The 20,483-nt window shown below is 36.8% G+C and overlaps 2 protein-coding genes and 1 pseudogene across 11 annotated transcripts in view; all 3 read right to left on the reverse strand.

Annotated features, from left to right (window-relative positions):
- Positions 1-3,624, reverse strand: part of LOC143879840 (E3 ubiquitin-protein ligase RGLG5-like) — a 31,953-nt pseudogene extending 28,329 nt beyond the window's left edge. The window contains exon 1 of the transcript XR_013251405.1: positions 3,511-3,624. The product of XR_013251405.1 is annotated as an E3 ubiquitin-protein ligase RGLG5-like (transcript). The remainder of the gene's footprint in view (positions 1-3,510) is intronic.
- Positions 1-4,132, reverse strand: part of LOC143879185 (E3 ubiquitin-protein ligase RGLG2-like) — a 33,022-nt gene extending 28,890 nt beyond the window's left edge. The window contains exon 1 of one of the 4 annotated variants that reach the window (XM_077381407.1): positions 3,277-3,483. The gene's annotated coding sequence lies outside the window, so the exon portion shown is untranslated. Of the gene's footprint in view, positions 1-2,986; positions 3,116-3,276; positions 3,484-4,009 lie in introns of those variants that run through there. The other 3 variants (XM_077381404.1, XM_077381403.1, XM_077381405.1) reach the window with 3 other exon arrangements.
- Positions 4,133-6,724: 2,592 nt separating this feature from the next.
- Positions 6,725-18,702, reverse strand: LOC143879186 (E3 ubiquitin-protein ligase RGLG2-like). 6 transcript variants are annotated; one of them, XM_077381411.1, is made up of 12 exons: positions 18,576-18,702; positions 14,954-15,220; positions 12,848-12,932; positions 11,959-12,099; positions 11,728-11,841; positions 11,546-11,643; positions 8,603-8,682; positions 8,404-8,509; positions 8,185-8,312; positions 7,890-8,091; positions 7,224-7,280; positions 6,725-7,143 (listed from the first exon to the last, which is right to left on the reverse strand). In XM_077381411.1, the coding sequence occupies exons 2-12, from the start codon at positions 15,125-15,127 to the stop codon at positions 7,063-7,065; spliced, it is 1,266 nt and encodes a 421-aa protein (XP_077237526.1). In that variant the 5' UTR covers positions 15,128-15,220; positions 18,576-18,702; the 3' UTR covers positions 6,725-7,062. The 6 variants fall into 6 exon arrangements, with proteins under 6 accessions (XP_077237526.1, XP_077237527.1, XP_077237528.1 ...); XM_077381412.1 differs by lacking the exon at positions 18,576-18,702 and adding an exon at positions 17,745-17,894; XM_077381413.1 differs by lacking the exon at positions 18,576-18,702 and adding an exon at positions 17,726-17,884.
- Positions 18,703-20,483: the final 1,781 nt, after the last annotated feature.

Genomic DNA, 20,483 nt, shown 5'->3' on the forward strand with positions numbered 1-20,483 from the left:
TAGCCAACAAAAACCTTATGAAAACAACTTGCAACGTTTCAGATGGAAAAACCTCTAGGACATTGGACTCCCTAATGAGTTAAGATTTAAGAAAACCAATGAACGGATGGGATTTGCTCTAAAAATTGGTTTTCATTAGCTATGATGGTCCAATAGAAAGGAAATAAAGAGTTACAGGGCAACCTAATCAAACCACCCAGCAGACAACTGACAAAAAATATTCAAGAACTTGCAGAAAGATGACTAATCTCTGAAGCCCCAAAAACCATATTTGGGGATGGGTTTTATTTTAGAAGGTCAAAGATAACTAATCTCTGAACATTTTATAGTGACGCTGATTTGTATAGCCACTAATAGGAGTATTTTCAGTTACTTCTCATGTCAATAGCTCCTGAACCACCTTATGTAAAATAGGAGAGAAACAATTCATATATTTATCTTAAAAGAAAAAGATGAAATAAAAAAGGATTTTGCATTTTACTAATATGTAACAGAATAAAAATTGACCGTGAAATGATATAAGAAGTGGGATTGGATAATTCCAAGTCTACATTATTGGGACCAAGGAAGCAGGAATCTCTACTCAGAATGGGGAATCTCGATTCCCCAAAAATCAATTCGGAAATGAGAATCTTCTCGATTCCCCGATTTTTGGGAATCCCATTTCGGAAACATGGGAACACGATTCCCACTCTATAAGAAATTCGATTCCCACCCTATGGGAAACGCGTATCCCACTCTATGGGAAGCACGTTTCCTATCTACTCTCATTGTCTCCTGCTAGTCCTCTTCTCCTACTCTTCTTAGTATTTACATGTAAAGTCATTTAACTATGTAAGATTTACATGTAAATAAGGGAATAACCCTCATTTGAATCTATTAAAAAAAGTTTCAAGACCCAAATCTAAAAGGATAAAATGTCAACTTTCCAATTCTAGTACAAAATTCAAAAAAAAAAAAAAAATGGTCGGGTCAAAATCTTAACTTCCAAACGATGGGGTATTTTTCCAATTTTTAAAATTCATAAATTCTATCATGTCCCAACATTATTAAATCTCAAAAGTCCAATAAAAAAAATCTCATAATTTGGTTTCCAAAAAAAATTCTTCTTGTCAATCACTGGTCAACGCACTAGTCAAGGTCAACACAGGCATTTTAGCTGGTAGTGATTTTCTTATAAGTAAATATTGGATCTTTTAATAAAAATTATTTTTTAAATATTTAACTATTAAAAAAAATTCTCCGACCCTTCACGCTTCCTGCTTCCCGCTCTGGCAATCTTGATTGGAACACGTGGATCTAGACACTACAGTAATCTCAAGCATGACCAAACACTGAAATCTTTCACACAAAGAGGTACCCACATGTGTGTATTATCTTTACCAAGAAAATACAGATGGGCATGTGGTTTTCAAAAAAGGTTTTTATATATTTACAAGTATTCTAGAAGGGTATGGCGATTATCAAGGTTTAAAATTTCGGTTTCGGTACCGGTTTCGGACCTTGAAATTTCAAAATTTCGGTCGAAATATGGTACCAAACCCGAAACTAATATTTTATTCAATATTAAATTTCGGTGAAATATTAAATTAATATTTTAAAAAAAAAGATTTTTTGGGTCAAATTTTGGAAAAACCGAAATTTCGACCGAAATTCTGAAATTTCAGTCGAAATAAATGACCGTTTCGGTTTTTTACCCATTTCGGTGTTGGTCTCCACCGAAATTTCGGATTTCGGTCGAAATTTAAAACCATGGTGATTATAAAGATAGAAATATGTGGTTTCAAAGAAAAAAATGTGTATTTATAAGTAGAGAAAAGGGTTCCTAAGGGTGCCCTCATATAGCTTATATGAGGTGGCTCTTTAAAAACATAGGGGCCCCACATTGTTAGGATGATCCGAAGCATTAATTTGAAAGGCCACATCATAGATATGGTGTGTACAAAAAATCAGCTCCATTGTATCATCTTAACCCCTCCAAAAGTGGGGGCAAAAATGGATAGACACATTTTGTCCACAAATCTGCCCATTTTTGCCCCCACTTTTGGAGGGGTTAGGATGATCCAATGGAGCTGATTTTTTGTACACACCCTATCTATGATGTGGCCTTTCAATGAATGCTTCAGATCATCCTAACAATGTGGGGCCCCTATGTTTTTAAAGAGCCACCGCAGCTAAGCTTAGCTGAGGGCACCCGCAGGAACTACAAGCTCTTATAAGTATTCTATAAGGGTACGGGTATTGTGCTCAACCGGCCACGTAGAATACAGTCAATACACATACACAATAAAGCAATATGCCGATTTCATCTTTTCCAAAAGGGAACCTCACACAGCCATAAATAATGAAACCTGGAGCACAAAAACAATTATGGCTCTGAGAGTGGCTCACCAAACATGTTCTAAAAGGAATAAGCCCAACCACAAGAGAAGAAAAGTGTCCTATCAACTATGACTTACCAATTCAGTTATTGTATCTGTATCACTAGAATCTTCAGAGAATTTCTTCAAAACATATATCCTAACTAATTAAACAAAAGGATTCAAGAAACGACTCAAACTGAAACCAGACCATAGAAATAAGTATTATTAAAGCTCGAAGCACTACACCTATAACCAGGTTTAATGTATTCACACCACCCCTTACTTCAACAGACTTCAAATTTAAGCAGACAAATACCCTCCTAGCGTTCTTGACCCATACATATCGATCCTTAAAATCAACTCTCCGTTAGAAAGTGTCCAGAAAATTGGATGGACACGAGAACAAAAAAAAATACAGCATCAGTTGTGTTAGAACAACGAGTATCATGCAATAACATCCCAAAATTTAGTATAGAAACAGTATTTTGCATAGCAAAGTCTAATCACCGACAAACAAAAGTCCCCATACAAAAGTCTAACAAACAGTATGAGAAAATAATGTAAATTCAATAAGAAAACAATAGTCAACAAACAGTTTTCATAATTCAAGCTTATAATCACACCTTTTGAACAATATTAACAGCAAGAAGAAACACGAACTGGAAAACACCCAGAGGCAAACAGTGGTCAAACAAATCACCACAGGGAAATAACTAAATAACACAAACCAAAGGCGACAATAATCATTCTAAGTCCAATAGAGGAGACAAATTGACATATCCCATCAACTAAAATCTCACAATTCAAATCTTCTTCAGAACTCAGCTTCACAGTAACAGTTTTCTAAACCTATAACTAACACGAAATCCAAATCAATCAATCAAAATAATTCCCTGCAATTATCAACACATACCAAAATTTATGGTCTGAATCAAATCCAAGTAGACAGAAACAGAGAACTCCAGACCAAGATAACCGTCTACTAACACCACAGAAAGTCTTGCGTTTATAAAAACACGTCAGAACTGCATTAAAGCTTGAAAATCACACAATATAAATAAACCCAAAGTCCAAAACCTAGAGAAAATCAAACCGAAACTAAACATACAAGTCAAAGCAGAAAAACCCAAGAAACTGGCAAAAAAACCTAAGTTTCAAACTGATAGAGACGCATCCTTTGCCGAGAATTTTTTGCCGAATTTTTCTTGGGGAGTTTTCTTCTTCATTTGTTATACTTTTATTAATTAGAAATCAGTTAATCATAGATTTTACGGGTGTTACTTTTTTATTCCTGCACTTTAGTAGTAGTTATTAGTGTTTAAGAGTTTTACTTAAGAAAGGGTTCGTTAGACTTGTAAACAAAAAAGGTAAACAAGTCAAAGTAGAAAAACCCACAAACCCTGTAGAAACTCAAACACACGCTAATCTATAGATTTCCGCTTTCTCAGCAGCAATCTATAGATTAGGATAATCGAAAATTTCAAATTGCCGCTTTCTCAGCAGCAACACTTACAAAAATTCAAGTTTTTAAGAAAAATTACCGTGTTGACAATTCAACTCCTAATCTATATCTTATATTTTTGGGTCTGAATTTTGATTTTTTTTATAGACTAAGCGAAATTAAGTAAGAAATTAATGAAAACTACCTGAAAGGTACTTGATGAAACGACTAGAAAAGGTAAGGAATGGGTCTATGGGAAGAGAAGATCGGAAAATATCGAAGACAAAGTTAGATTTCGATGGAATCAACGCAATCTTTTTATTAAACTAATACAAGAAGCGGTTATCCAGTTATTTTACAATTTGGTATCAATTTAGCAAATGACAAGAAAAATAAAGAAAAAACAGGTGTTATAGTAAAATCGAGGAAAGAGAAGGGTGCTTACAGATAAATAAGATAATCTTAATCTAAATTACTTGCCTAATCTGGCTAGTAGGACAATCTAACCAAACTCCTCACATCTACTCCAAAACTTTAGATCCAACGGTCAGATCTACTAATCCGATATTTTCTTACATATCCAAATTTAGTTTGGATGTTGTATGATCTAGCAGCTATGATACCGCCGGATCCAAAATCGGTTTAAATGTTGTATGATCTACTTGCTCTGATACTACTTGATCTTGTATTATTGGAAATACCAAATCTCTTCTTTTTTTATCGGTATTCAAAATATTCAATGCTAGTGACTTACATTATTTACATACAAAATCGGCTAGCTTGAAGTGAGACTACATCACCTTTGTAATCTGCTCGATGTTGTATTTTCGAAACAACCCGAAGTTACTCTCGGTTTAACCTTCAAACAGCTCTAGAAAAGAAATACGTTCAGATATTTGAAACTTTGGAGGTGAACAAAGTTTGGGTGGAGAGAACAGCCACCTCAGATGAATAAGACAAAATCTGGAGCCTGCAAAAACCGTGAAATGGCTCTCTCCAAAATTACCTAGCAAATACCGCAGTAATTTGTACTTTTCATAGTTTAATGTTGTTCATTGCTCACATCTAGTTTCTGACCATCTCCATTTGACGATAAATAGTATGTTTAATTAGATATTAGGATCGTTTAATTTTGATTATTTTTAGGTCATTTGAGATCAAATATTGGTCCTATCGTGCGGACGGTCCAGATCACCAAGGTAGGGCCCAGTATATATACCTCAATGCAATACGATGAGCCAGGCCCACTGTTAACTAGTTGGGTCTAACTTTTTATTTTCAGATCATTCTCGGCTGGGCCCTATGTTCAAAGTCCAATGGACCAAAAATAAGATCCATAGATACTAAATGAATACAAAATCTGCCAAGAAAGTCAACCTGGATGTTCTCACTTGCAAAAGCTAGCTGCGAAATACTTTTGCCCAAAATTGCCTAGCAAATCCCTTAAGCCACGATTGGATATCCACAAGATTTATATCTGGATGTCTCACATCTGCGGTTGAGATTTGGAATTGGATCAGATCCTTAGATTTCCAAATCAAGTACAACCGTGAAAATAAATTTGATTTTCAAATCTATTCTGCTAGACATTATTTGGAAATCAATATTTGTGGCAATTACCTTCGCCCTCGCTACTTTCAACCTTGCTGCAGCAGCAGCGAGACGTCCCTCCCTCCCTCCCTCTCTTGTACAACATGATGCTCAGGATGATTGATGTATTTTGTATACAAAACTCAAATCCAAATCCAAATCCAAATCCAAATACAAAAGCATGAGGTATCCGGCCTTACTGAAGTATTCAGCGTGGCTCTCTTTTTCAAGCTTGACTACACCTTGAAATGATTTAGATAGATTCACGGAAAGGATGACTGGACTACCTTATGACTTCCACATCCAATTTGTGAAAATCTAGTAAGATGCAGTTCGTAGATTCTCACAAGTGTTTTTTTTTTTTTTTTTTTTTTGTGAAAAGGTAACTAATTAATAAGGATTTGCTAGCCTCCATGGCAGAAGGCATTTAGTGGATGGGCTGTTGCATGTGAGAGCAGCCACCTCATGAATTAAGACAATATCTGCTGAAAAGTGAGCCTGTGTGGCTGCTCTCACATGCCACAGCCCATCAGCGAAATGCCTTTTGCAATGGACGCGAGCAAACCCTTATTAAAAAAGCTAGCTTGAAAGGTAACTTTTATTAATAAAGCTAGCCCAAGAAACATATTTTGGAACAAGAAGCCCCCCTACAAATACATATAAGACCACAATTCCGCAACAGCAAGGAGCCTACAGCACACTCTCCCAGCTCGGATACTTTCCTCCTCTTCTTTTTTTGCCAAGCATGATCTCCTTCCAGTTCTTAAGCATATCACCAACATGATTCTCAGAAGTATTTGATGATGTTAAAAATTTCCTACCCTACTTGCTAAGTTCAGGAATCAGCAGCAGAAATATTGAATTCAGGGGATATGTAACAAGGAATGAAGGTCTTTTCAAGGGAATCGTGAATCCTAATTTTGTCAGTTGATTCTAGCTTTTGCCATGCCCTGTACCCTTGCACATCTTTGTTTACAGGGATAGAACCTCGGTAGTAAGTCTTTTTCTGATGTAGTTTAACATGGCGGTCAGTTGAAGAGAATGGAGTCGAATATTATCAGTTCAGTGATGCTTCCACTGAGTTCCTTCCAGCAATGGTTTTCAGAAGATTGAGATAAGGAAACCCATGAAAATTGCACCCATTTTATTTATGTAAAACGACAATGTAATTTCAAACATTATTTCAGAAGTAAACTTCCAAGAGAACATGGAAGTCACTTCATAACATCTGTGACGAGTGACGACTGACAATTCTCTTAGTTTATGCAAACATTTAAAATTTCAGATGACTAGACATTTGAGTCCACAAATAATAATAAAGTCCACTTCATAAGTCATAACACCCATTTTATTTATGTATAACGACAATGTAATTTCAAACAATATTTCAGAAGTAAACTTCCGACAAAACATGGAAGTCACTTCATAACATATGTGAGAATGACAATTCTCTTAGTTTGTGCAAACATTACAGAAAATTTCAGATGACTAGACATTGAACTCCACAGATAATAATTATAATAAAAACAAAAACAGAAGTAAAACAGAAATCTTGATTAGAGCCACCATGAGTACTTGTTCTATATGAGATAGAACTACTCTTGCATACATTGAACCAAGCATCGCGTTAGAGACTGGCAACTTTGACTTCTGTTGGGCTTCATGGAACTAATACAGTGGTATCCTCGTGATAATACGGCATCGACAAATGGGGCAATTCGGCAGATCTACCCCACAATCATAGCAAGTCTAAAAAATGGAGATTAGTCAGTTATGGTGCGCATGGACAAAATACAGGAACATAATAGAATTAAATTATGTCTCTCTACCTGATGCCCGCATCCAAATGCGAGGTTCTTGGAATTCCAGAGGCACACCGGACACGTCTGTTTAGCAATTAGTCATCAGCTTAGCAAATCATAGATTTAGGATGAACAATAGAGAGGTTTACAATGGCATCCAACTCAGAAACAGACAAATGTAATTTTGTACTGCTTTGATGACTTGCAGAGATTGAAAGACACGTGTTTAATAGTTAATACTGCATACAAATATGTACACATACACTTGTCATAAAACGAATGTGTAGAATTACTCATACCCATACACAATAAAAACAGATTTTTCTTGGTTCAAACTCCCATTTCTAGTGTATTTGTGATCTACGAAGCTTTACATTTTACTATAATATTAACTTAAAAAAAATAAGAAAAATGGAAAAGGCATGTGTCCTGACAAGTTTTCAAGTGAGTTCAAAAAATCAAAACATTGGCAAAATATTCTTCCCTTCCCCGAGTTCCTGAAACGCAAACTGGGAACAATGAATCAAGAGGTAAAATATCTAAAACATAGCTAGATCATTTGTCATTGACTCTGCAATGAGCACCTTTGACTGAGTACCGCTAATCTCCAAGAAATTTGGTTCCATACAGCAATAAGACCTAAATGCACCAAAAAAGGTTCAAAATCTGAAATTTCCTTAAAGGTATTATTACCTGATGATTAGCTGGAGGTTTTTCAGGTGGAGAATAATTGCTAGAAAACTCTTCAGGTGGAGCTGAGACAGCAAAGTAAATGCCAGGACCACATCTAATGCTTCCTGGTTGTGGGTATCTCGAACTGGGATTTGCCGAATCATAATTCCGGGTTGGTGGAGGGAGAGTAACCCTTCCTTTAGGGAGAGTCTTCCACTGGCGGCTGCAAAAGTAAAATGAAGACGAACTTTGCTCACAAGCTGAAAATTAATTTCAATCTTACGCCATAGATGACTGATAAAGCCCATGCTAATACCCCAGCAGTTTTAGCTCTGATATTGCTTTGTACTGTGATGGTATTTCCTTCAATGCTGCTAAAGCGAACTCCTTCTCCTTCAAGACAGTGGGAATATTTCTAGCCCTGATCTTCGTAAAATTCACAAACTGTATGTAACAAAAATAATTATGGTTTGAATTATAAATGTCATCTAAACGGAATTTAGTACCATAAGTTTTCCATTTTATGATTTATAACCTTGAAATTATCAAATGCCCGGGCGGGCATATTGTCAACAAATTGCCGCATCATGTCCCAGGGCCCATCACCAACACCAACCAAAACAATAGACAGAGGGTATTCACTACAAATGGGGAAATATTCATCAGAAACACGAGAGATGAAGGCAATTCAAAGACCATAAAAAACGATGCACCATGTTGAATGGAATAATTACCTAGCTTTGACTATGGCATTAATAGTATCCTGCTGTTGGGGACTGAAATGGCCGGGCCCCGCATCCGGGCTTCGTGTCACCTTTGACATGGTCACATAAAGAGTATCAGCTTGAACAGTTATCGTAGAAGCAATTTTAAAAGCAATTTTATAAAGGAATTCCGTACCAAGAGAACCTAGCAACAAAAAGTATAAATCAGTTCCAGTACCAAGAGAACCTGAACGTCAACTACAAGACACTATTTAGCAATGAAATCTAAAATTCTAAAGGAACCCCAACCAGCCAAAAATTGCACTGGGATGATACTCAGTCACAAATATGCGTCTTGAGGACTTTCTCAGCAAGGGAAAATCTAGGAAGATTTTATATTTTTTATGCTTTTTTAGGGTTTATACCAGAAAAAATTCAGAAAATGAAAAAATATTTTAAATAGCAATGAAATATAACATTCTTTCGAGGTCACCCACACAATTTGGAATCTTGGTCTTAAATTTCCCCAAAATTTCCCTGAAATGTTTCCATTTCCAAAATTTCAGCCGAAATTCTTGAAATTTGACCGAAATTTTGAAATTCAACCGAAATGGTCGGAATGACAAAAAAATGGAAATATGTTATTGTTTGCATTTCATTCTTGCAGAAAATGATATATTGATATTTGATAGACATCATTGAACTGCACTGCAGAGTAACCGTATCGTCTGCATGGGACGTCAGGTCGGCATGAGACCAATAATACCTCATAACTCTTTGGCATTGACATAGAGTTGGGTCCTTAGAGGGCACACTGAACATTTTACTTTCATATACTTATTTAAAATGTACTACATTATTGACTTTACTATGCTAGACATGTGAAACAACGCATGTCACTAGGTGTTTGATGTGATTAAGCCAATGCGGATGATTTTGTTGCTTAAGTGATGGTTTCTAAGTATGTATTTGAGCTTATTATAGCATGTCCCAAAGTTTCATCTTAAAATTTCATCATCGGCACAAGTTTTTCAAAAGATTAAAAACTTTCATCATTTGCACATGTTTCAATGCGATTCAGTGATTTTACAAGCTTTCCACATAAAGTTTCAGCAAAACCGAAACAGAAATTTAAAAGCTTGATAGGAATGAGCCAAAATGAACCAGGATCAGTCACAAATATCTATCTTGAGGACTTCTCAGCAATGGAAAATCGAGGAAGATTTAAATTTTCTAATTTTTTTTTTAGAAAAATGTGGAAAATAATATAATTTCTCCAAAGCAGTGCACATTATTGACCTACAGGAGTGGCTCCAAACATATATTCTTTGGAATGACGGTGACAAAAGATGGTAATCAACTTGTTGATTAGGCAGAAGTATGCAAACCAGAGAGAGAGGGTGGGCTTGGTATTGGAAGCCTTAGAAGGTTAATAGTGCCTTGCTCGATAAGTAGGTGTAGCGTTTTGTGAGGGAGGTGATTGATCCAAGTACAGAATGATGTGGGGCAGTTGGGCCCCAATGGAGGTCCAGAACGCTATGAATCTAATCCGTGGAAGGGGGATATTATAACTCCTTCAGGAGTTAGTGAAACGTATCCGATTCAGATTGAGGGTGAGGCCTAGAGTTATGTTTTGGCATATTATTTGGTGTGTGGATCAGCCTCCTGGTCTCTTTTCCTGTGCTTTTTCAGATTGGCAACTAATTGAGATGCAAGTGTCGCAAATTCCTGTCTTCCACGATGAGTCAATGACTTAGGCAATTCAGTTCCGTCGGTTTTGATATGCATTTCGGTTTTGTTGCTTATGTGAAGAGGTTGGATGTCTATTCGTTACTTAGGACAATGCTTTTGTTCATGGTTTTGAATTTCCATTGAAGCGGACATGAAACGACCAAATCTGTTTCATCTACACCGAAAAGCATACCAAAACGCTACAAATGAATGGTTTGGATCACCACAAAAAATGTGGGACTCATGTGTTTGGGAACTCAAGCTCATATAAGCTGATATGAGCTCAAGCTCACGAACAGTTTTCCCACACACACACACACACACATACATATATATATATATATATATATATATATATATATGGAGGAAACTGTTGGTGCGCTTGAGCGCGCACCAAGCTTATGGTGCACTCGAGTGCCCAATCACATGGGGGCCCACTTTGTTAGGGTGATCCAAAGCATTCATTTGAAAGGCCCTTACATAGATGGGGTGTGTACCAAAAATCAGCTCCATAGGATCATCCTAACCCATCCATTTGTGGAGGTCAAAATGGACAGACACTGTTTGTCCACAAATCTGCCCATTTTTGCCCTCCACTTTTGGAGGGGTTAGGATGATTCAATGGACCTGATTTTTGGTACACACCCTATCTATGATAGGGCCTTGCAAATGAATGGTTTGGATCACCACAAAAAATGTGGGACCCATGTGATTGGGCACTCGAGCGCACCATAAGCTCGAGCGCACCAACAGTTTCCTCATATATATATATATATATATATATATATATATATATATATATATATATATATATATATATATATATAGAGAGAGAGAGAGAGAGAGAGAATTTGGTGTTTATATTTTTAAGAGGAATGATAGATGTCTCCATCAAAAAAAAAAGAGGAATGATAGATGCAAGGACGCCCTTGCATCTATAATTCTTCTATTTTTAAATATTTTCTAAACCCTAGTTAAGGAAAAGGCTTTAAAAAACTGCAAAAACATTGCCATATTTTCCTCGCATTAAAAAAATAGTATTTTTTGTGATATTTTCTATTATAGTGGGTTCATATCCGATCTTATTAAAATATCGCATTGTTTTCACGATAATTAATAAAATCGGAGAATTTTTTTTTACTATAACTGGTATCTATTTGAATATTCCTAGTCTGCGTCAGCAAAAAGGAAATGAACAAAAGGCAAGCCTTGGAAAAATGCAGTTTCACAATAATGACTGACCTGTCCATCTGCAACTATCAGAAGAATATGATATTGACCACCACTGTCCTCCACAATGCGAACAGCTGTTTCAATTATCGGAGCAAAGGATGTTGGTCCTGCCACAGAGGAGAACAACAAAGTATGGGCCAGGATGCATGGAAAATGAAATAAAATCGAAGTACTAGGATGATTATACCAACCCGCTAGCTTAAGATGTGGAACTAGTTCTCTATACCGCATCAGTGCTTCCTCAAAACCAATGCACAACCTCTCATCTTGGTAAAAACTGAAAACATCTCTGTCATGGGTTGATGCTGCAAGATTAAGAATTTGCGGACGATACATTCCATAGTCAGCTATAGAACTTTCCAATATTCTTCAAAAAGTAGACATGTTAAATGAAATCAATGAAATAGGTATTTGTTACTAACCATCCCCAAATCCAAAACAAGGGATGAGGTTATCCTCGTCAAAACCTGAAAGGGTCCTTCCAATAATGGATATTGCCTGTTCGTATGGGTTTGGAGTATTACCAATGCGATGTAAACACTGATGGTTGAAAGATCTTGAACCTAATAACAAGAGAAACTAATTGTAAAATGCCTTGAGGACCAAGATGAACAAAGCGGCACAAAAAAAATATCTAAGATATCAACACCAATAGACTAAAATCATGTTCAAGTCAGCCACATTCATGATTAAACTTAAAGAAACTAGGTGTCGCAGTAAGTGGGCAGGTTATTACTGTTCATCCGTAAAATATAAGTGTGCTGTCATGCAAAGAGTCATATCCATCTTTATTTACACCAGAAATGATTGTGCGGTCTCCGTCATTCTTAAGAAGCTGAGAATTAAATGTCACCTAGTTATACCTTTAAAAAAAGTCACCTAGTTATGCTCTGCGATGAGCAAAACTTTCTTGCTGGTGAAATATTTTCTCAGTCGAGCCAAGCAATAAAATTATCCATGAATTTGATCAGAGTTTAAAAACTCGTTGGCTTGACTTGGAACTCGCCCAAGTTGACTCCCTTATACTTTGGCCGCGTTCCGCGTTGCACCTCATCCGCATTCCGCATTCCGCTTTCTGCCTTACAGAGTCAATAAAAACTCCTTTGACTCTTCCGAGTTATGACCGCATCAACCACGTTCTTGGCCGTATCCGCGCTGAGTCGATAAGGATTTTTCTTGTCCACGTTCCGTGTCACATCCCCGTTTTTAAGCACTGGATTCGATTCTTTTAGTTAAATGAATTATTTAGTATGATCTTGCAACTAGACATTAAGAACATAGAGAGTAACAATCCAAGATTTGTGACTTCACCTTTCCACTCATTGCTCTTTGTGAAATCAATACCGAAAATGAGATTAGAAGATTCAAGGCCAGCAAGTTCAAGAGCCTTCGTTACCTAGAATACAAGGGAAAAATGAAAATAATCATACATAAAACATAAAATGAAAATAATCATCTCTCTCTCTCTCTCTCTCTCTCTCTCTCTCTCTCTCTCTCTGTGTGTGTGTGTGGGGGGGGGGGGGGGGGGGGGATGTGGATACATACATATGTACACACACTATATACATATGTGTGGACATACATACTGTGTAATCCATGCTAAACAGATGCAGATTTCATATGGTTAAAAGAGATTAGCTCAGCCTTCAAAATAAAGTCATTGGTTTTGTCAAATCTCTGCATAAGATGTTAGGATCACTAAAATGCTAGAAATATAGCAAGGAAGATAACCTGAGAGTAGTATGAGACCTTCTGCCGATATGATAAACTTATTCTTGGTAAGTAGCATATTTATCACCACAGTCATCATCACTTTTATTTCCATTTCCATTTCCATTTCCACGTGCATAAGAACCATGAATTTTTCTCCATATTAGATACCAATACTAGCAAAAAGATGTGATACTACTCTCAGTACTCATTAGAAACCAACTGGCTTGCCAATCATTAGAACAGTAAGCAGCTCATACATAAAAAGGCAATCTGCAGGTACACGTGACAATCTAAATGGGCTGAGATGGATATGTTTTTTAAAGTTTAGGTCTGATATCTAGATGGGAACCTGGTAAGTGGGAATTACGATGAAGGTAAGCAACTACATCCTATCAGACAAAATTCCAATCATGTACACTTAGGATTGGAAAGAAAGTTCATTTTCTTTTAAATAGTTAACCGTGTCAGAAAGATGAGATGTCTATACTATAGTTGACTAGTTTGCTGTCATTATCTGATGACATCACTAGTTAAAAATGAATATCAAAGGTTTATGCTTTTCTAAATGTTGCTCCAATACCTAGAAAACATTACCAAATTGACCGTATGACTGCTCAGAAGGGGAAAAAATCTTCTATGGAGAACTTTCAACTATACAAAGTTGACCCGTGAAAAATTTAGGGTTTGACATGTTTTCTAAATCATCAGTGGAAGGCCACCGCCACTGTTCATTTGCATTGAATCCAACGCCTTCGGGCTATGAAGGAAAGTTCTGGTGCTTTAAGGCTAGATCCAACTATTTTTTGAAGTGTTTCTGATTCCATTAAGTGTTCTTCCATGTCAGGTTTTATGGATTGTTTCTTTAGCGGTTTAGCCTGACCCAGTAGAGTTGCATCAACACAATGAGACGGAAACAAAATAATTTAGCAGTGTATATTCCTCAAATGTATGTGAAGGCAATTAATCTTAGATTAATTTAGGCAGACATGTCCAACTAACCCACTCCCACAGATAGATCAGTAATGACTTCAGAACCCACATGGTCTCGTACAACTCTTTGAAAAAGGAAAGATTTTTGAGGGAAATAAAAGCATTGGGGCCCACGACTTCCATGTTGCTCCAGCCCTGGAAAAAATATTAACTAGACCGTATGGTCTTGTTGTATCTAACCTTTCTGAGAGAATTTACAACTAAACTTGGAGTTTTCATAATTCCAAGGTTGAATCTCTTTGGGGCTACAAAAGTTCTGCAGTAAGTGGGAAAATATGATTGTAATTTGGGCTGCACAATACGAACTTACGGTTGGCTTATCTTTAAAAATTTCATGCTGTCCCAAGATTTCTGTAAATTTTCATAAAATTTTCATTCTGTTTAATATTTTGTTGATCATATCATTAGGAACATAGCCAACACAACTTCTACCAAAACGAACAAAGTTAAGGTCTTAGAATTTTGGAGATTACAAATGACGGATTATACAACAGTGACGCCTGAATTATGTATTATCATTCCAAATGATGGAGAACTGACTTGATTGGATCATCTTCTAGAAATCCCTCTATTCATCTGTTTGTGGTGAGTATAGACGTGACTGGAGAAGTACCATAAATTTCAGAACTTCAAGCTTTATGAAATGCATAGAAAAGCAATGCCCACAAAGAGTTTATATCTGTGTAAAAAAGATAGGCATGAGTTCTTTAATACCTGCTCAAGTGAGTTGTAGTTGTCAGCAATCCTTGGATAGGTACTTTGAAGTGGGCATATGCCGGGCACTGCTTTGTTCCCATAGTAAGAAGGGTGGGAGTGGGACAAATTTCCCCACAATGATGAATCCCCATCATCAAATGAGGAACGCTTTTTTGACTGTTTGCATCCCATAATCACTGGTTAACTTTCTTAATCCTACAAGAGAATCAATCACTGCCAAATAACTCTCCTCCACGTATAAAGTCTTTCGATCCACACCTAAACCTGCACATTATTCCATGTCAACATATAGTACACATGGTGCCAATCAAGTAAAAATTTTAGCCAAGAAAAATCTTATGAAGACAAATTACAACGTTTCAGATGGACAAGTGAAATGAGACTTCTCCATCTGTGGCTTTTTATATGTTTTCCACTGGAGGGCAATGAGGAAATGAAGTTCAAACATGTGAATTCAATATTGTGACCCTTGTATCCAAACCTCCACAACATCGGATTCCCTTAAGGAAGCCAATGAACGAATGGGATTTGTTCATAAAATTGGCTCTCATTAGATAAGATGGTCCAATAGAAAAGTTCTTAGACGCGGGAATCTCCTCATGGGTCCCGCTCCCACGCCAGAACCGAAATTCGACGCTCCTTAGGACGGGAACCGCTCCCATGGCGCTCCCGAAGAGACGTGGACCGCTCACATGATGTCCCAACCTGCTCCTAGTACACTGTCAGTCCTACCATCACCAACTTTCCTATATCAAACTCCAACTCTTCAAAGTACTTCACTGGAGCAAGCGCAAAGGCATCTTGAGAAGGCACGAGGAAAAGGGGCACAAAAATGAAGATGGTAAGAAATTAGTACTTAAAATTTGAAAGATATATGTGAAGATGGTTATAAATTACTATTTTGTGATGTACTTGAATTTGGAAAAACATACAAAGAAAATATTCCATAAACGCTCCCACGATGCTCCCAGCCTTAGACCCTTCTTCACCCCACGCTTCCCTGCCCCCGCTCCATCCCCCACACCCGCTTCGTGTTTCTAAGGAAAACATATTATAGAGTTACTGGGAAATCTAATCAAACCACCCAGCAGAGAAATGGCAAAAAATACTCAAGAACTTGCAAAAAAGAAAGGCTTATCTTAGGAAACCCTGTTGAAGCCCCAGAAACAATATTTGCGGAGGAGTTTTATTTTAGAGGATCAAAGATAACTAATCTACAAACATTTATAGTGATTTTGATTTGTATAGCTGCAGAGAAGAGCATTAACAGTTACTCCTCATGTCAATAGTTCTTGAACCACTTTATGTAAAATACCAAGGAGAGAAACATTTCATATATTTATGTTATAAGACAAAAGATGGAAAAAAAAAGGATTTTGCACTATACTAATATAGGGTAGAATAAATAATGATCATAAAATGATATAAAGAAGTGGGAGTGGATAATTCCAAGTCTATATTATTAGGACATGAGGATCCAGGGACAGAAACATCAATGACACTACAGTAATCTTAAGCATGACCAAACATTGAAATCTTTCACACAAAGATGTATGCGGTTTAGAGAGAAAAAAAATTGTGTATTTATAAGTATTCTATAAGGGTATGGTATTGTACTCAACAAGCCATGTAGAATACGCAATATAAGTAAATGCCAATTCGAATGTTGTCCAAAAGGAACCTAACACAGCCAGAAAAACCACAAGAGAAGAAAAGTGTCCTATCAACAATGAAAGCATTCCAAAAAAAAAAAAAAAAAATTATGACTTGAAATTCGGTTATTGTATCAGTAACACTAGAATCTTCAAAGAATTTCCTCAAAATAGATATCCTAACTAATTAAGCTAAGGATTCAAGAAACAACTCAAACTGAACCCACACCAAAGAAATTAGTACATTATTTAAGCTCCAAATATTACACCCTACAACCAGGTTTAATGTATACAGTATATGCACCACCCCTCACTTAAGCAGACAAAAAAAAATGTGTTAGAACTTAGAACAACAAGTATAATGCAATAAAATTACAAAATTTACTACAGAAACAGTATTTTGCATATCTAAGTCTAACATCGACAAAACCCACGCAGGAGATTTTCACAAAGGGCACTGATAAATTCGCCCCCTTCAAGGATAAAATCACCCCCACAACCATCTCTCTCTCTCTCTCTCTCTCTCTCTCTCTCTCTCTCTCTCTCTCTCTCTCTCTCTCTCTCACACACAGCAGGTACGTGGCAGAAACAACGCCATTGAGAAACTAAAATCAAAGATCCTTAACCCAAAACTGACAAAAATCGTCAAAAAATCGATTATAAGAGGCGTAAAATCTTCTACACTGCAAGAAGGCTAAAACGGGAGATCTCCGCAGAAAATCCGTTTCTGGAACCTACGTTCCCTTTTACGCCTGAACAAATCCGATAATTTAGTGCCAAGAATCAGAAGAAAAAAACAAAATAATCGATGAGGAGCAATGATTTTAACCAGAGTTTGAATTTTCAAATAAAGTTTGCAACCCTCATCATGTTCAATACCCAACGGAGTCACAAATCAATATGTCGACTGAAAACTTATTACTGCAGAAAACCCAGGAAGAAAAAAACGATACCGATTTGCTCGGAAAAACCAGAAACCCTAACGAGAAAAAAAAAAAAACGACAGCCTAAAAACCATAAAAAATCGACACTAATTTCCAAAGAGAACCTAGATCCAGATCTTCGTCTTCCATGGAGAGAGAGAGAGAGAGAGAGAGAGATTCAAAATCAGTACTACCTTGTTGGAAGATCCAAACCTTTCATTTGTGGGGTGTGCCCAGAAAATTATCTCGATCCTAACCTCCGAATCTCCGATCAAAGTTAAGATCATCCGATGGAGATAATTTTTGAGGAAAGACCTTATTTACACTGAGGCCCAACAAATGAACGGTTTGGATCTTCGATAGAGGTGGGTCCCAGTGAAATTTTAATAAATAGGCATTATTAGAAGTCATACATGTATTACTTTTAAAGGGAGTTTGTAGGTATTTAGTGGAAAGCCATTTCGTGGTTGACTTTCCTTCTGCATGAAAAAAGTAAAGTCAATTTAATTGGCTTTTCTCTCACGCAAAGGTGAGATGCAAAATGTCCTTCTGCTAAATTGCCGAGCAAATCCCCTTTTTTTTAAAAAAAACTAGAGGGGCCCATCTTGTTCAATGATCTATGTACAGGAGAAATTATATGGTGGCCGACCGTACCCCGATAAATATGTGACAGGTAAAAGGGTAAAAAATATTTCATCCGAAATTTAGCGAAATACAACCCAAAAATCTCAAACTTTTCAATTTTATAGTATTTCCCCTAAAATTCCGACCCAATTTACTGAAATTCAGTATTAAATTAAAATATTGTTTTCTTAATGGTGTACCGGATTTTGGCCGAAATTTTGGTTTCAGGCCGAAACACATACCGAAACCGAAGTTTTAAAACCATATGATTCTTACTTCATAAATTCCAAATCTGGTGGGATCTTGCCTAACCTCACCAAAAAAGATTATTTTTCATAATTCAAGATTATAATCACACCTTTTGAACATTATAAGCATCAGAATCAAATCCATACATACATAAGAAACAGAAAAACAGACCTGCTTAGAAGAAGATTCTAATTTCGCAAGATCTGCCGAGACTTTAACACTTGAATGAAGAAAGCATAGAATTTCAAAGTATAATGTTTCACCAAAAAGAGGAGAGTATAATGTTTCACCAAAGGGAGTATTAAGCTCTATTTATAGCCAAATCACCAGGCAGGAAAATATAAAAAATCCCACTTCCAGAAGCAGTACTGTTAGAATACTCTAGAAGCCCTGTTTTCCAGTTAGAATATCTCAGCCGTTCAACCAAAAGTGAATGGCCTGATTTCGTGACACGTCTAGGAAACAACCGTGAATTACGCGTTGACATTCCAACACCTACGGCATGTTTGGATACTAAGGATTTTCTATTCCTGGAAAAAAGTTTTTCTTGAAAAATGAGAAATCCGATGTTTGGATACCTCTCCTTAGATATGAATTTTAAAATTCTCCTATTAAACTTTCAAAATGTAAGGAATATGAACTACTATCTTGTTCTCCAAGAAAGTTACTCTGTTGGTTTTTCTTTAAAAATGAGAAATCAGATGTTTGGATAACTCCTTAGATATGAATTTTAAAATTAGGGCAGTGATAAATCGACACCCCAAAATGATAAATCAACTCCTCATGTGTCTATCTCTCTCCTCCTTCTCTCTCTAACCCAGAGGAGAGAGAAAGACACATGGGGAGTCGATTTATCATATTTGGGAGTCGATTTATCACTCCCCTAAAATTATCGTATTGAACTTTCAAAATTTAAGGAGTATGACCTACTATTTTGTTTTCCAAGAAAATTTACTCCTCAATTATTGGGGGGATGGTTTGTTTCCATCAAACACCATTTTCTTTTACAACGAGGACCATCCACTTTAAACCCCAAACCCTTTGCTGCCACCCTCCGAGAGCCTCGAGGAGCTTTTCCACCCGCATCTAGCTCACCATCCGGGAATGCCTGGCTCGTACGCATCGCCCCTTTTGATGATTGAAACAGATCTGTTTTCTTTTTCTCTAAGCCAAACAATAGAATTTAAAATCCTAGAAAATTACAAGATGTGAACCAAATTATTAAAAATGGAATTGGAGAAAAAAAGTATCTGAAAATTTTCCAAAATTTTCTTTTCCCAAGATCCAAACATGCCCTTAATCTAAATCTTATGCAGGCTGATAAATTCGCCCCTTTTTTACCGGTTGTGAAGCCACAACTGGTACAACCAGTACACACTCTGTCTCAGGTTGAACAACTGAATTGTCTATAATTTTGAACAAGGTAAGCCCCATCTCTATTAAACTCTACTTATTCTAACACCCGCTACTCTCTCTGTGCATAGGAACCCTTAGTGGGGCCCAAGAATGAATGACGTATATCTTTGAAACGGATTTGCTAGGAACCATTGCAAAAGGCATTTTGCGCCTGGGCTGTTGCATGTGGGCGCAGCCACATAGGCTCAAATTTCATCTCGTTCATTTAATTCATCTGAGCCTATGTGGCAGCTCTCACAGACAACAGCTCAGGCGTGAAATGCCTTATGGGCCGTGTTCCAAAAATCATCTCCCTATGATGATCCTAACTCTTCGATTCGTAGAAATTTATATATGGTGTCGTTGAATTAGATCGGAGGGTTAGGATCATTCGATGGAGATGATTTTTGGTGCATGACCTATCTACATTGAGGCTCAACAAATGAATAGTTTGGATCTTCGAACAGAGTGGCTTAGAGTTTTTTTTTTTCCTTTTAAATGCATTATAAGATGTGTACACGTGAGTGCCAAATAAAACTGTGAGGGAAAAGTCACGGTGTTCCATTTGTTTTTTCTATTTTTCAGATTTTTGTTAGGCATGTATCCTTTTTCTCCCTTTAGGCCCTGTTTGGATTGCAAGAAAAACATTTCGAAGGTCCGACTAAATAAAAATTGAATAGGGTT

The sequence above is a fragment of the Tasmannia lanceolata genome, unplaced genomic scaffold (genome assembly GCF_043159265.1).
Source record: "Tasmannia lanceolata isolate RefF3 unplaced genomic scaffold, GAP_Taslan_0.1 ptg000006l, whole genome shotgun sequence".
Classification (NCBI taxonomy): domain Eukaryota; kingdom Viridiplantae; phylum Streptophyta; class Magnoliopsida; order Canellales; family Winteraceae; genus Tasmannia; species Tasmannia lanceolata.